This window comes from Mastigoproctus giganteus, chromosome 12, assembly GCF_048544385.1.
Source record: "Mastigoproctus giganteus isolate SK-2022 chromosome 12, ASM4854438v1, whole genome shotgun sequence".
Classification (NCBI taxonomy): Eukaryota; Metazoa; Arthropoda; class Arachnida; order Uropygi; family Thelyphonidae; genus Mastigoproctus; species Mastigoproctus giganteus.
Window position 1 is genome coordinate 60739812 of NC_143586.1, and position 15634 is coordinate 60755445.

Genomic DNA, 15634 nt, shown 5'->3' on the forward strand with positions numbered 1-15634 from the left:
TAAGGGAATCACCAAGAAAGCAAGAAAGAGAAGAATGATGATATCCAGCTCAGGACCCTGGGTTTGCCAAGCCCGTACTCACCAGATGTGAGCCCCTTGTATATTTGATTATTTGAATGAAGTATAGGGGAAAAAAATAATAAAATAAATTCCGGAATCTGGTTCACAAAATAAATTAGTGATATGGTATTCCCCCCCCCCATCCCTTTTTCTGGCTGTTAAATGGTGACGATTTTACTTAAAGGCCAGTTTAATTGGGCGATCGCCCTCGTGGGTAGCACAGTTGGTAGCATCACCGTTCTCTCTACACCGGATGGAAAATGTAGTGACTCTCTTCGAGTCCTGTCTATTGTGAGATTACTGAACGTACCTCATGTCATCGAGTCTCGTCGATGACGTGAGTAGGTGAGGGTAGCATGTTTTTTTTCTCCCGAAAACTCGGGCTTTTTGTCCAGCAAAACAGAAAACCGACCATAGGACACACGCAATTTACAGACAGTATATACGGAGCAGTGGTCTTAGTCGCCGATGCTTCTAAAACCCTGTTACAACAACAACTTAGGCAATAACAAATTTAAGCTGACTATTAGCTAGGTTAAATTTGGCCAAGTTTCACAAGCCAATGCTGGTCCATTCGATAGTATAGTATAGTAAGTGGCGCCCATCTTTTTTTTTATACATATAGCAAAAGATAGTAAAAGTGTTATATACTGTCAAGTGAATGTGGTTCAAACTCACGTGACTACTAAATACGCTGCTGTTCTTGCATTATTATCTCTGTCTTGTGAATTTCTCTGATCTGATGTGCTCGTCCCCACGTGTAAATAGAAAAATTTTTATTCGTTAAAAACGTAATTTTTTTTTTGATGATCCTTGACGACCCTTCTTGGCTTTCCTGCTGCCCTTACTTGGGTTATGACCTAAATTTGTAAACCACTTGTCTAGTGAAATGTACTTAGTAATGTCAAAAGTGATGTTATCCAAAATGCAGGGAGTGGAGAAAAAGTGCTCCACTTGTGATGTTACCTAGCTAGTATTGTACAAATATGAAGACAGGCCAACCTGTCTTAACCTCTCAGTAAAATCATAGACTATGACTACTGCTAATAACACACGCTGCTTCGAACAGTGTCCAGCCTAGACGACAGTACTGTCTGAATATAACCAAAAGAAACATCGTCAGCAGGCTAGGGAATATGGACAATGAAGCACCAGAAATGGGTTTGTTGCGGTGAATTCTGTTCTAGCTGTTATGCAGATGACAGAACCTGAAAAATGTCATCACAAACTTGTTGCATCTCGTCATTGCAAATGTGTACCCCACTGTACTCCTTGCTGGCTGTTTTCAGTAGAATAATGTACCATGCCACTGGACCTGCATTATGCAAAAGCAATTTAAGGACACGAATGTGGGGTGAGGTCCAAAGCGCTTTCAGACTTGTGGACCCACTTCGGACACAGGGTGGAGTATTATCGTAACCTTGTGAAGTCTATGCAGAAGAGAATAATTAGTATTCTTAAGCGAATGGAAGTTTTTCACAATATTTACAGTAAGTGCATTTAACGGCCGCCTTAGCCGAGTGGTCAATGCCAGATGTATAAGTACACGTGCTTTGAGTGACCGGGATTCAAGCCCGTTACTGCTAAATACGGTGCTGTTTCTTGTATTCTCTGCATATTGTGAACACCTCTGACCGGGTGGTTGTCCCGGAGTATAAACAGAAAATTGATTTATTTTAAATGCATTCAGTAGGCAACTTTTTGGTGACACTGCCCGTTCTCCAGTAATATTCTCAATAATATCTTTGTTGAGTATAATAATAAAATAATATTCTCAATAAAATCTTTGTTGAGCTTAATAATAAAATGGTAATAGTACATTTTGTTTACTTCCCTGGATTATTAGAATTTCTCAGTCTTACCTTTGGGATAACGAGGATCATTTCCCTCACTTTGCTGTACTTCCCTCACCTTACAGTAATAACAGTACCTCTTTGGATCTCTCGCCAAGATTGAATGACCCAGCTTTATTTAAATAATAATAATAATAATACACTTTACAAATTCTTGACGCCGATTAAAAAACTTGAATATTTTAACTCAAATATTTTCTTTTCGTTTGGATTGACGAAATTTAATATTTATTTAGTTAAAGCTAATTAAGAACAGCTCATGATTGGGACGTTATTTCTAACAATTACTATAACCCATAGTAGCAAAAAAAAAGTATTGGTGTTTCGGGGTTTTTTTAAAGCATTAAACCTAAAGAATTTCCCTTTTTCCTGGAAACGGATCTTACGGTCTTCTAGTCAGTGAAGTCTCTGCCACTCCTGTTGGTTTAGGTGGTTTTTGTGTTTTCGAGGATTTCTTTCCCCCTCCCACCCACCGGGCCTTCAGCCTTTCTTACGGAGTTCATATCTTGTATGCAGGTGCTTGACATCGTGCCTTCTCTTTCTTTGACCCACCCACACATCATTTTCTCCTTCTCTCTTTAACCATCTTATTCCCCACTCCCCGACTGCCACATGCCTGCCGGGCCGTAACCGCCCTCTGTGAACCCCATAGATCCGCCAAATTCCTTAGCACTAATTCGGCGGAAGCAGACCGCTCCATCATTACTAGGGCGGGTGACTTTATCGACTGGGGGTGCACTCCTGGACCTCTTAGGGGCCATTAGTGATTCGGTAGTTCTTATCACTAGAATTACTGCTTCGGTCAACCTGAAATTCTTTTTATTTTTTTAATAGTTCAGATAAAGAGAGAATGGGTTTTGTTCTATCTCTACCCTTCTAGATATATTTTCGTTGAAACAAAAGTGAAAGATTTTTGAAATGTGATCAATTTATCCACATGGAAAAATTAAAATAAAAATTGAATAAAAATTGGTAATGCTAAAAGTCGCTAAAAGTCTTTGGGTTGTACGCCTTCACCGAAATCCTCCCACTTGGCAAAATATCAAAAAATTATAACATTCCTTTATACTTGTGTTTCCTAAATGTTTCTGGGCCCATACCAAGATAGTTAATCTGATATTTAAGCTATCTGAATGTTTCTCCTGGTGGCTTCGAACGTTATGAAAATGTACCTTGTTCTATTACTAAATTTATTGTTGCATTATATTTGGAGAAAATATGCAAAATATCAAAACATTATAACATTCCTTTACATCAGTGTTTCCTAATTGTTTTGGTTCAATACCAAGATCTTGTACCATTACTAAATTTATTGTTGTATTATCTCTATGAGCAGAAAATATACAAAGTATTCCACATTTCGTTACCCACTACTCTGTTTTATTTGCATTATATTCTTTCATCCAACGATTGCATAATTTTGAATCCTGTAATTCATTTACAACATTAAATTTCTGATATATAATAACGGGAATTGGAGCTTTGTAAAAATATTAAAAAGGGCCTCTCTCTCTCTCGCTCTCTTGGTACGAGAGCCAATTCAGAAGGGGAAAAAATGTTTGCTGGCCGTATTATAAATGATATCTACAATTTTTATTCATTTGTCATTAATGACATTACAAATTGACCAATGCCGTCAAATTAGGCAAGTGCCTATATTGTGGCGGTCTCTATTCTCTTATAAAATAAGATTTTTCAAAATTTTGAAAGTTTAAGTGACCCTTTTGTTGTGGTCGAAACGTAAAACCAAAGTAACAAAACCAAATACAGCGATAATGTTATTTTTATGAGAGGTGAAATTTTTTTTTTATTTATATTTTCATTTCAAAAGTATTAGCTGTATTATCAGTAATACAGTGTAAAATTGTATAATAATATTTTATAGGAATACTATAATTACTCTTCTACTTTAATATTTTTTTTATTTCCTGTTTCGGAAATTAGGTCGCGGGCCACGTTTTTGACCATCACTGTTCTCAAACAATTTCGAAAGTTTTCGAAAACTATGAATTTTCTTAAGTTCACTAAGTATGAAGACATCATAAAAATAACTAAAAACAATAATAATATTATATTGCTATACAGTGAACGCATCCTGAAATTTTTGTCATTACTCCATCGTTTATCACATAAGGGATTTAGAGGATGGTACGTGCCCCTCCCCCGAATTGGAATTAGAAACAACATCATACAAACGACAGGCTAGACATGAGAACTTGTGCCCTTTCAGCCCCCCCCCAGAAAAAATTTCTGGATCCGCCTATGCCTGTACAAGTGGATACGAGTTAGATTAGTGACTTCCGACCTTTTTTGGATAGGGGTAAAAACAGGTAAAATGCTAAGACGTCGCGGGCCGCATTGGTTGTCAGAAAGAGAGTTGCTGGCTTGCTACATTATTTCCATTATTATTATTATTATATTGCTAAATTTTAAGGAAAATACATAAAACATGAAAAAGCAATATGGAAAGGTGGAATATTAAAAAAAAAAAAGGATATTTTCTACATTTTTTGACACGCTAATTTTAAATTCGGGGGTATGCATGATAACACTTGAAGGCTGCCTACATGGCCGCGGACCTCACAGTGTGACGGAGTTGGCCGCAGGTTGGACACCCCTAAGTTAGATAACCTCAGCTGGAGGCATAGATTTTCAACAGCTTTGCCATACCACATTCTGACAAACCTGGGGCAGACGTAATTTACAGTCGCGACACACTAAGACTCATGGCTTGAATTACCTCGACACTATTGTAAACGATCCAAACCATCATTATGTTTTTTCTAAAATGTAATATAATGGTGGTTTGGATAGGAAAGGAAAGAGCAGATAAATAAATTATTTCATAATTTTGGCGGTACCTTTTGTGATATACATTATCCTACCCCTTAAGGAACATTTGTAGTTATGTTGGTCGTAATGACTGCCTCAATGAGTCGCGAAAGACTTTCTTCTAATTTCTGGTAGAAAGCCGATAGTGTTGTACTCCACTCCTCCTTTAAAGCAGTCGTCTTTATTAGTCTCCACTAATGAAGACTGTCTTATCTTATCCTAAGATAATGAAATTGGAATGAAGATTCCAATTAATCCTAAGGATGTTCAGTTGAGTTGAGTTCAGCGTTCTGTGCTGTGAATAACATTGGCGGTTGCCATTGTGATGGTTTGATGTTATTCTTTTCAGTCCACGCGGTATTTTCTTTGTGACATGAAGAGTTTTCGTTAGAAGGTGTAAGGACCGCTTCCCTAAAATCCGCACAGTGTGAGTGCCCTACATTGTTGCGATTTTATGGCAGGTGATTTTTCGGAATTTTATTTCAGAACATCGATGTAAGACGCATCTTTGATGGTTCCATGCGCTGCGACCACGGTCCACGAGAAACACCAGCACACCATGATACCTCTCCCTTCTCCTCCTGTTCCTAAGTTGGGAGAATACACTCCTCATCCTCATTCCTCAAACACGTCCGCTAGCGTGGAAGAACGTGTAACGTGACTCGCTGCCAAACAGGAGAGATTTTCATTGATCCACAGTTCAGGTTCGGTATGCCTTGTGCCATCGAAGCGTGCATTTTATTTTTGTTATAAAAAGTTTGTGAACTCGGCTGCTTTATAAAAATTCCTGATATTCATTTCTTTTCACGTTGTTGAAACACTCTGCCTTCTCGCTCGCAGCTTCAAACTCAGATTCTCTAGAGTTTGATGGCGTGATGAGGTAACCAGCCATCTCAAGACACATCGGATCCTGTCGGTGACTGTTTTACACTTTGTCGCCTTCTTGTTCATTTCTTAAGCTACGAATCACCTATGTGCTTCCTTTTTTCAGCATGTTGCTAATTTTTCACTTGGGAAAAGAATTACAATCAACGTTCCGCCACTTGCACAGAGTAGAGGAACGGTGATCGTAATACCTAAGGACTGATGATAAGGTGATCGTAAAGACTGAGTTCGAATCTCTTCCAGGCGGAAGAGACAAATTGTATGCGCTTTTTACACACCATGACCGAGTTCCTTGGTCTCGGGCGAGCGTTGTACGGTTTTATTTCGAAAATGTAGACATGTATAGTATCTTATGTAAGTCGGCATCTGAACGTCAGTTCAACTCCACCTTGGTACACTATGATGAATACAGAACTCTGTAAAAGGCCATAAATGTGTGTAATTTATTTCGAAAATATGGATTTTTCGTCCAGCAAACAGGCAAACCGACCGAAGAATACAGAATACAGGCATAATACACTGAGTGATCACTGCATTATGACTACCTACCTAATACTTCGTAGGTACTCCAAAAGGAGGAACCTACGTCGGATAGCTGCTGTACTGAGAGCAAAAGCCCTCAGTACAGCAGCTATCCGACGTGGGATTGATTCAACAAGAAGTCGGAAGCATTCGGGAGGTATGGCCAACCAAGCTGCGTGTAATGAGGTCAGCAATGCAGGTATGGAGGCGATTGGTGTATCCAGACGCCTGATTGATTTCGGGTGAGTTCGGAGGCCAATCGATATGCTGGAAGTCAGAACTGTGTTCCTCAAACCATTCCTGCACATCAAGTGCCCAATGGCTGGGCGCATTGTCATCTTGGAAGACACCATCGCCTTTCGGGAAAAAGTGTAACATAGCAGGGTGTGCACAGTCAACAAGCAGTTGACGATAGCGGAGACCACTGCTACGCTGTTCTACATGCTCAAGGGATCCAAGTTCCTGCCATTGAAACATGCCCCACACCATACAACCGCCTCCACCGGCCTGCACTTTTGATACCATGCGTAAAGGATGAAGAGCCTCACGTTGTTGACGCCAAATCCGTACACGACCATCCACGGTGTGGAGTAAATAATGTGACTCATCCGTACACTTTAACAACGGCGGCTCCCAAACACCCCACCAGTTCAGCAGTTTGGGAAATTGAGGCACCAGCTCTTCGAGCTCCCACAATCTGTCCTTTATCAAAGTCCGATAAATTCTTCCTTTTATCCATCACGCTCAGAATTTTACTACATTATAGGTGGTAGATGACTTTCATCAACCGGTGAAATACCACCACTTTGCTTATTGGAGGCTTGAAGTGGTGAAACCCATGTTTAGTCTCTAGAGCAAAGTTTCCGGCATCCCCCCCCCCATACTTCTCCTTCAACCCATGCACGGTACTAAGTACTATAGGTTTTGATAACTTTCGTGTTTGGGGTTTTTCATAAAAAAAAAAAAAAAAAACACCTACTGAACCACTGACACCTTATCTATGCTACGTAGGCCGACTAAGGCCGCCGTAGCCTAGTGGTCAGGCGCGCGGGTGCATAAGTACACGTGCCTTGAGTGACGGGGGTTCAAGCCCGTGACTACTGAATACGGTGCTGTTTCTTGTATTATATCTATCTTGTGAACTCCTCTGACCGTTTGGTCGTCCCGGAGTATAAACAGAAAATTTATTTATTATTTTAACTGTCACTCTCCGTACCTCACGTGGTCAACGGGTAGCATTCAATTTTCATAGGGGTGGTCATAATTCAGTGATCACTCATGCACATTAGCCGCCTTGGAAAAACACACACATATATCTGAAATGAATTTCAGGATAAATACTGTTTGCCTTTATAGGCTAAAAAGTTCATATTTCGTAGTTACAGTTTCTTGCAATCAGGAGGTGTCCTGTATCTTTTGGTAGAATATTATTATTATAGTTTATGTAGAGAAACGTTAACTCAGCTGGTGAATTTTGTTTTTTGCAGAAGTAATCTAAATTAGAACCAATGTAATATAATGGTATAATATAATGCAATGCAGTTAGTATAATCACCAACAAGCACATACCAAAATGTCTAGAAGTGCATTGTGACATTTTTTTTTCGAATCATGTCTGTCTTCAGGCCAGTATTGGTAATATTTATGGTGGGTTAGTGGCACTATTAGAACTATTGGAAAGCTAGAACTTTTTTTTTTATTTATCGTTGCAGAATTTTTTTTTAATGCAATAGGCATTTAATTTTGGTCTCCGATCAGAATTAGTCCTGATTGTCCTAGAGCCAGGTCTGACTCTTGGGCACGTGGACGTCATTAAAAGAACGAGGCAGTCAATATTTGGAGATGGCCGATTGTCCAAAAATAGGATAACGGTTAGAGCAGGAAGAAAAAAAATAATAATAAAATAGAAATTTAAAAGAAAATAAATTAATTGTAGAAAGCATCTGTGGCATGCAAAAGTTGTTGCCGCCTGTGTAAATTTTGGATGATTTGGTTTGATTTTCTATATTTTTATAGGCTTTTTTCACAGCGTGGCTGAGTTAGTCGGTTTCAGGCAAAGACTTTCAATGGCTTTCTTCCTGAAACTTGGATTTTTCCTCCATCAAACAGGAGATCGACCAAAGTATACACACAGTTACAAACACAATATACCGAAGCCTCATATCTTTTGTTACTTTGGCGCTTAACATGCACCTGACACGCACCTGTTCGAAATTTCTCTAGCGGATATACATCAGGAAATCCGGTGTTAAAATGCTTATATATATATATATATATATATATATATGTATTAAAGTTTGTGGATACAAAGTTATTCATTTCCAAATACAAAATCATGACCGTGCAAAAGGAGAAGGGAGAAGAGCTACAGTGGGCGTAGCATCCGAGGCTCAACACAGAAGCATCCAGCCTCCTAAATGTTAGTTAAACTGTTATAACACAGTTAGAATACGTATCCTCAAAAACTAAACTTGCACCCTAGCTCCAAGATACCATTGCATGATCCTGAAGAACTGAAAGCAATGCCTATTTGATAATTGACATTAATATTAGATCATCTTTTCATCTCAAGTGATGAATACAAAATAGCTCACAACCCTATTCTGATTATAAGAAAACTTCAACGCTGGACAGCAAAATCATTCCCCATTAGCCGTAATCAATCAGGTTCCTTTTTGAGAGAGAGAGAGAGAGAGAGAGAGAGAGAGAGAGAGAGAGAGAGAGAGAGAGAGAGAGAGAGGCTTAGTAAAGTTATTAACCTTTTGTGGAATAAACAGATGATGATGATAATAATAATAACAACAAACACCTACGTAATTAAACAAATTATTAAATTAATTAATTCCGTAACAGTTTATTATCTAATGAAAAACAAAATTTTTCATTATCCCGTTATCTATGTTCTCTTTAGTGATCAACTGTTCTTTTAAATTGTAACACCTTTAAATCTCTTACCGTTATTAGCAAATGATTGTCGATTATATCCAAGTTTTTTCGAATCTAGGCCGAAAACCGTTACTTAATAGAGAACTGAATGACTTTTGGAAAACAAGTTATTATTATTATAAATAAAAACAATATCCCACTACACAGGGAAAAAAAATTGCCATTGCAACTTCGAATTTCTAGAAATTGATCAAATTGTAATTACTGACCTGAGTAACATAGTATTGGCAGTCATGTCAGTCTCGAAAACTCATAGATAAACTGCTATCTTCAACTTCCAAAGCGCTGAGCCACGCGTTCGTGTAAAGCTCTTCGGGACTCTGGTGAACCCTGTGTTGCTTTAGCGGTTTTTCAAGGTTAAGAAGCTGCTAGAAATCCTAGCGGCAGTGGAAGGATCGTCTGCTCCCGGCAGTAAGTGTGAATTACGGGGGAGAGAAGCCGCACTAAGCCTTGCTTGCACTACTGATTCCCACATGTACTGCTGTACTCCTTGTGGCCTCTAGCCTGATTTCAAACGCCCTTTACTTTCGAGGTCCATTCCCTTTCCATTTACAACCTCTCCCGTGTCCGTCTCCACCAATCAGAAAGGCCGCCCTTTGGGACCAATGATAATACAGTAACAAAAAAAGAAAAAATAATAAATAATAATAATAAATAAATAAATGATGAAAATAATTGAAAAACTCTTCGAGGATAAAGGCGATACCCTTTAACAGATACAAAAATGAGAATCACCGAAACATTTATATTCTTATGGAATGGTCTTTCGAATCAAAATTAACAAATTTTAACTGCTCAAGCTTTATATTATACAAGGTTCGATTGACTGAAATTCGTCCGGTCAAACTCGTGGGGCACATTGAAACAGGAACAGGCAGGGGTTATACAGTGAAATAGTTCATTAAGTAGAACAAAACTGATAAGAAACTTATTAATACTCCGTACAGCTAGAGATGAAAACATTTATTATTGAACTTATTAAGTAAAGAGATGGAAACATATTTCTATTAGAAGCTGAAAAAATTTGGCGAATTTTTTTTTTTTAATAGTAAATGTTCTTGAAGTTAATTTTTCAACATCTTAGATGAAGATCTCAAAGCTTTATTTTAGGATCTGGAAATCTGTTTTACGTACTGAATTGAGAAACTTTCCCCTACTGTTCAAATCTTCAGGAAGAAAAATTTTTGATATAAGAAATATGAAAATTAATGTACAGTACTTCTTTTACTAAAAATTGCCACGATATTCCGTTATTCAGTATATAATTGAAACCTTTCTATAAATGCAATTTTATAAATCTTCAAGATGGAGACCACCAGAGTTTTCCCACATGTGTAGCTAGGGCATTTCGCAGTAACCTTCTGGATTCACCACTGTTTCGCATAATTAAAACTATTAAACGGAGTGGCTTTAGGAAAGAAAACCCTAGTTAAAAACTACATATATACATAACTACATATATACATCTTTGAAGGATTCCAATGTTTTCACGTGTCTTGTTTAAGAAATTATCTGTGGTGCAATTTTCGTTTGTAAAAGATTCCAGATTCCAAAAACGTACAAAAGAAGAATTAAGAGTGGTTAAAACTATCAGTCAGAAAATGTGGATACTGTATACCCAAAACATTTTTAAAGAAAAATACATCCAAAATTATCATATTTCATGGTTACCCGAACCAAATTAAACAATTTAATTTTATGGTTCATTAACCAAATTAAAACAATTATGGTTCGTTCATTACTTGAATTTGTCTTTGATCTTTTGAATGATAATATAATGCAGCGTTTTCTTTTCTTTTTTTTTTTAAGTGATTCAAAAAATCGGTGGTTTCAGCTATATTATCTGATGGCTTTCCCCTCCCCCCACCTCAATACTCACATATTCAACGAAAATTTGTGTGTCCACTGTCAAAAATACAATACTACGGAAATCGCAGGGGTATTTTAACGCAGTTGTAGAAATAAAATATAAATTCGTACACAATATCTGTATTCGATTTCTGTCTTGAAGAGGCGTTCCGCTCTTACTGAAGACTGAAGATCTCCCAAAGTATGTAAAATGCATAATCAATAAACTAAATATAATAAATATACCAAATTTAATTTAATAAATAAATAAACCAACACAGATCCGATTAATGCCATCTTATATGATTAAACATTACATCCGTCTGTATATTATATTATTATTTTATTATTTAAGATGTTAGTTATAGTGGTAGAGTCTAATGGTGTAGTTATAATCAAAATTTAGCAGGTTATAGTGTATACCGAGAAACAAACCGGTACGATATAACAGCCCAAGAAACATAAAACCTATGTAAGCGCCTACGGCAACCTGGAAAAAATATATATGCAGTATAACATAAGGAAAACCTTACATATCAAAATTATATTATAAAATAAAATTATGTTAATTATAGGTATATAGATACATTGAAAGGGACTTTTTCGAGGGCTAACCCTCTCAATGTATCAACCATAATTAACAGGCTATCCGTTTCTGTAGTCATCGTCCAGCATAACGGTGTCCAGAATATAGTTAGGTAGTATATGATAGCAATATTAAATGAAGGTAATGTGGTATTAGATAACAAAACCAAAATATATTACGGTTAACTAAAATTAATATATCCCAATTTAGTAGTTAGCTGACTAGACGGATAGCTAATTTAAAGCTAATTTGTTAGCCCGACGGATAGCTAATTTACAAAAAGGTAATAATACATAGCACAATGTAGAATTATATAGAAAGAGATCCATATATATATTTTTTTCTATTTTTTTATTTATTTTTTTAAAATTGTATAGCTTTTATTTTTTATTTTTTAATTATTTTTTTAAAATTGTATAGCTTTTATTTTTTTATATATTTTTTAAATTGTATAGCTTAACCTGAATAAATTAAGCTGTCCTTTCGGTCGAAAGAGGAAAAGGACAGTTACTCCTCACACTCACTCACTCACTGAACTAAACCACTCATAAATCCCTCGAATGGGTAACGCTTCCCCATTAGGGAAGACTTGTTACCCATTCGCCGCAACGAGGGCCCCATCAATACCCCCCAGGACGACACCGTTTCGGAGCTTGTTGTCTCCTCTTCGGTGGGTGGGCAGTGATGCAATGATATATAAGAGATGCCTAGTGGTGTGCAAGTAATTAAGATCATAGAGCACTTTAGGACTATTAGCCTCAGGTTGCATTTCTACATGCAGCCTGAGGTTGCGTGTAGAAATGGTGCACTTGCACTAACTTACACATCAGTTGGCTTTTTTTTTGCAACCTGAGGTTTATAGCCCTAAAGTGCTCCGTAATCTTAATTACTTGCACACCACTATGTATCTCTCATATTGTGGAGTTATACTTCGCAACTGAGTTGTCATCATTGCATCACCAGGGTACCTGCCCACTCACCGATGAGGAACCAACAAGATTCGAAACGGTGCCGTCTGGGGGAGTATTGATGGGTCCCTCGTTACCACGAATAGGTAACAACAGTCTTCCCTAATGGGGAAGCGTTGCCTGTTCAGGGGATTTATAAGTGGTTTAGTTCAGTGAGGAGTAACTGTCCCTTTCCTCTTTCGACGGCATTTCTTCCTCTCCTACTATCACTTTCACCTTTTTGCCTTCCAAAGTCTAATAGGGAAATTATGTGGATAACAGATTTTATCCCATACCATTTTGCAAACGCTGCCGTCTGGATGGTGGTATCCGCCGAGAATAAGTAATAGTAATCTTCTCCATTGGTGAAGCGTTACTTATTCGAGGTAGTGCAATATCATGGTAACTCGTTGTGGAGGTATTCATAATATGAGATGTACTTAATGATGCGAATTCCTAGTTACTTAGTAGCTGGCCGCATGTACAAAAATGATACGCTTGCAGCCGCCGTAGCCTAGTGGTCAGGCGCGCGGGTGCATACGTACACGTGCCTTGCGTGACCGGGGTTCAAGCCCGTGAATGTTGAATACGGTGCTGTTTATTGTATTCTGTGTAACTTGTAAACTCCTCTGACCGTTTGGTCGTTCCGGAGTATAAGCAGAAAATTTATTTTATTTTATTTACACGTCAGTTAGCTATTTCGCAACCCGAGTCTTACAGCCTAAAGTGTTCTATGAAATATATTTTTATTAACGTTTTACAAATATATACTTTTATTTTTACGAATGTTCTGAATGTTCCATTACCTGTTTTTAAAATTATCACATCTGTGAAATGTTCCATTTGTGTAAGTGTATATTAACTGGTGAAGCGAATTTTTAACAAATAAATAAATAAGTATGTAAATATTTTTCAACGACATTGGATCCAACCCTGTAAGTTATTGCTAATATGTAAATTGACCAGATCTTCTGGAATCCAGTACGGAACACCTGGATATAACGCAGCCACATTATAAGGAAATATTAGGTCATCAAATTGTTTTTTTAAAAAACTATTACCATTAAGGTTAAAACTTTAGCCTGTAAAGCAGAGGTGGGTAATCTTTCTTCAGCTGCGGGCAGGATACAATTTTTATAAACTGCCGCGGACTGATACCCTGTTTATATAGGGTAAAGGGATACAATAACTTCACTAATTTCATTTACCAGTTAACTAACTTTCAAGAAGAAACATATTTTTAAATCCTTCAGTTTAGTTTCAGTTTATTGAAAGACTTCTCTTTTATTCTGTTGATTAACAACAGCAAAAAAAAAAAAAAAAAAAAAAAAATCAAACCTTGTATCCCACAGGAATATAATAACGCCACTTTTCAGAAAGTGTACTGAAATGTGGTAAAACGAACTTAGGCAAATAAAAGTAGTTCATTATCATTAAATTATAAAGAATATAAACAGATAGATAAAGTATTTTATTTATCTCTCATTCACTATAAGCCTAAATGGCACATATTGTACAAGTTTTCCTAAATTTACTAGAAGTCGTGTACAACAAATTTCGTGGAGCCCCTCCTTGTATGATCTTCGCGAAACTTATGCTTGATGTTACTGAATATGCAGTACTGAAATACGATTTTACACAAGAATTTTCTAATAATACCAAATTCAACCTTCTACATTCACTGAATTCTTTGAACAAACTATGCTTCATGTTTCCTAGTAAGAGTTCCACTTTTCCTAGTTTTTTAGAATGGGTTTCCTAGAGCAAAAGTACACACAGTGTTCTCTCCTGGATGTGTATTTGTCGCTGTGGCTACCCTAGCTTATTTATGAACTGATTCCATTGGCTTTTGCGAGCTGCTGTTCTTTCCAGTTATTTCTGATTTCACATGATTTGTATCGACCCATGAGCACAATACCATCAGACAAGAAGGTTCCACATCAACATAAAAATGGTCTGGTCAGAAATTTCATTGCCGCATGCCAAGGAAATGTATTATTTGAAATCAAATTAACAATAAAATTTTGTACCGTGCATGAATTGAATGTTGGGAAGATGAAAGAAGATAACCGTTGGCAATAGACTTGAATTTCTGTAGATTGTAATTTTCAGGAAAAACGTATGGTGGGTGGTTGTTCCAGAAAACGGAAATTGAAGGAATAAATGTGGAAGAATAAAAGTTGGTTACGTGAGGTTGAAGTTGGATAGTAAAAGGAAGTTGATTGGTTTCGGCACGTGTTCCGACTGCTTTGGAAGAGAGAGCAGGAATTATAGAAGCATATTCAGAAGAACGGTGCACATGGAAGTATCTATAGAAAAGACATGCAGCAGAAGCAGAACGTCTATGAGACAGAGAGTTGAGAGACTCTGTTAGAGATGAGTCATTAATGCCCCCTTTTGAATGGAATCTAGAAGCCTGAGAGAGGTTATGGGGGTACCGCCACATCTGAGTGTGGCGAGCTCATGTACAAATCGCAAATCCTCCCCACCATGGAATGTTGAGCTGTTAGGAAGAAAAGTAACGCTAAGATCTAAAGGGAAAACTCAGTTTTTTTAGATTGGTTTGGTTGTTTTTTTTTAGGAGCATTAGCAACTAAGACCATATTGCACCGGGATATGCGGTGGTCATTCCCTGACCTCTCCGCATCCTCCGTATTTGGTGGTGACGGGCTCGAACCCCGGTCTAATCAAGAAGCGTGTACTACGCACTGCTGCTCCTTCCCACCTGGCTACGGAGGCGCCGAGTTTTTTTAGATGCAGAGGAAGCAATATTTGTAATTGCTTATGCCAAGATTAGAAGTCAGGGTGATCCCCAATAAAGGTATATGATCCTGCCTAGAAATCAGTGTCATCAAAGATAAACATTGGCATAAACAGCATAGAATTGACTTTGCAATCGGTCAAGTTTATGCCTGTTCAGTTTTGCTTACATAAATGGACGTGACACGTGAAGAATAGTATGCTGCTCTCAAATTTTGTTTCCGTCTCAAGAAAACATCAGCTGAAACGTATGAAATGTTAAAAGAGACTTATGGTGAATCTGCGCTTCCATATAGCACAGCTCGCAGGGTTTAGAATATTTAAAGATGGATGTGATTCAATCACAAAAATCGGCAGTCCTGGACTTCCGATCTGATACGCACTACTGCCACCAC

General features: G+C 37.5%; 1 protein-coding gene across 1 annotated transcript in view; it reads right to left on the reverse strand.

The window, feature by feature from the left end:
• Positions 1-9591, reverse strand: part of LOC150077096 (papilin-like) — a 724323-nt gene extending 714732 nt beyond the window's left edge. Inside the window, exon 1 of the mRNA XM_090386252.1 lies at positions 9308-9591. Within this exon, the coding sequence (XP_090242378.1) occupies positions 9308-9333 (26 nt within the window). The 5' untranslated portion in view covers positions 9334-9591. The remainder of the gene's footprint in view (positions 1-9307) is intronic.
• Between the last annotated feature and the right edge of the window lie 6043 nt (positions 9592-15634).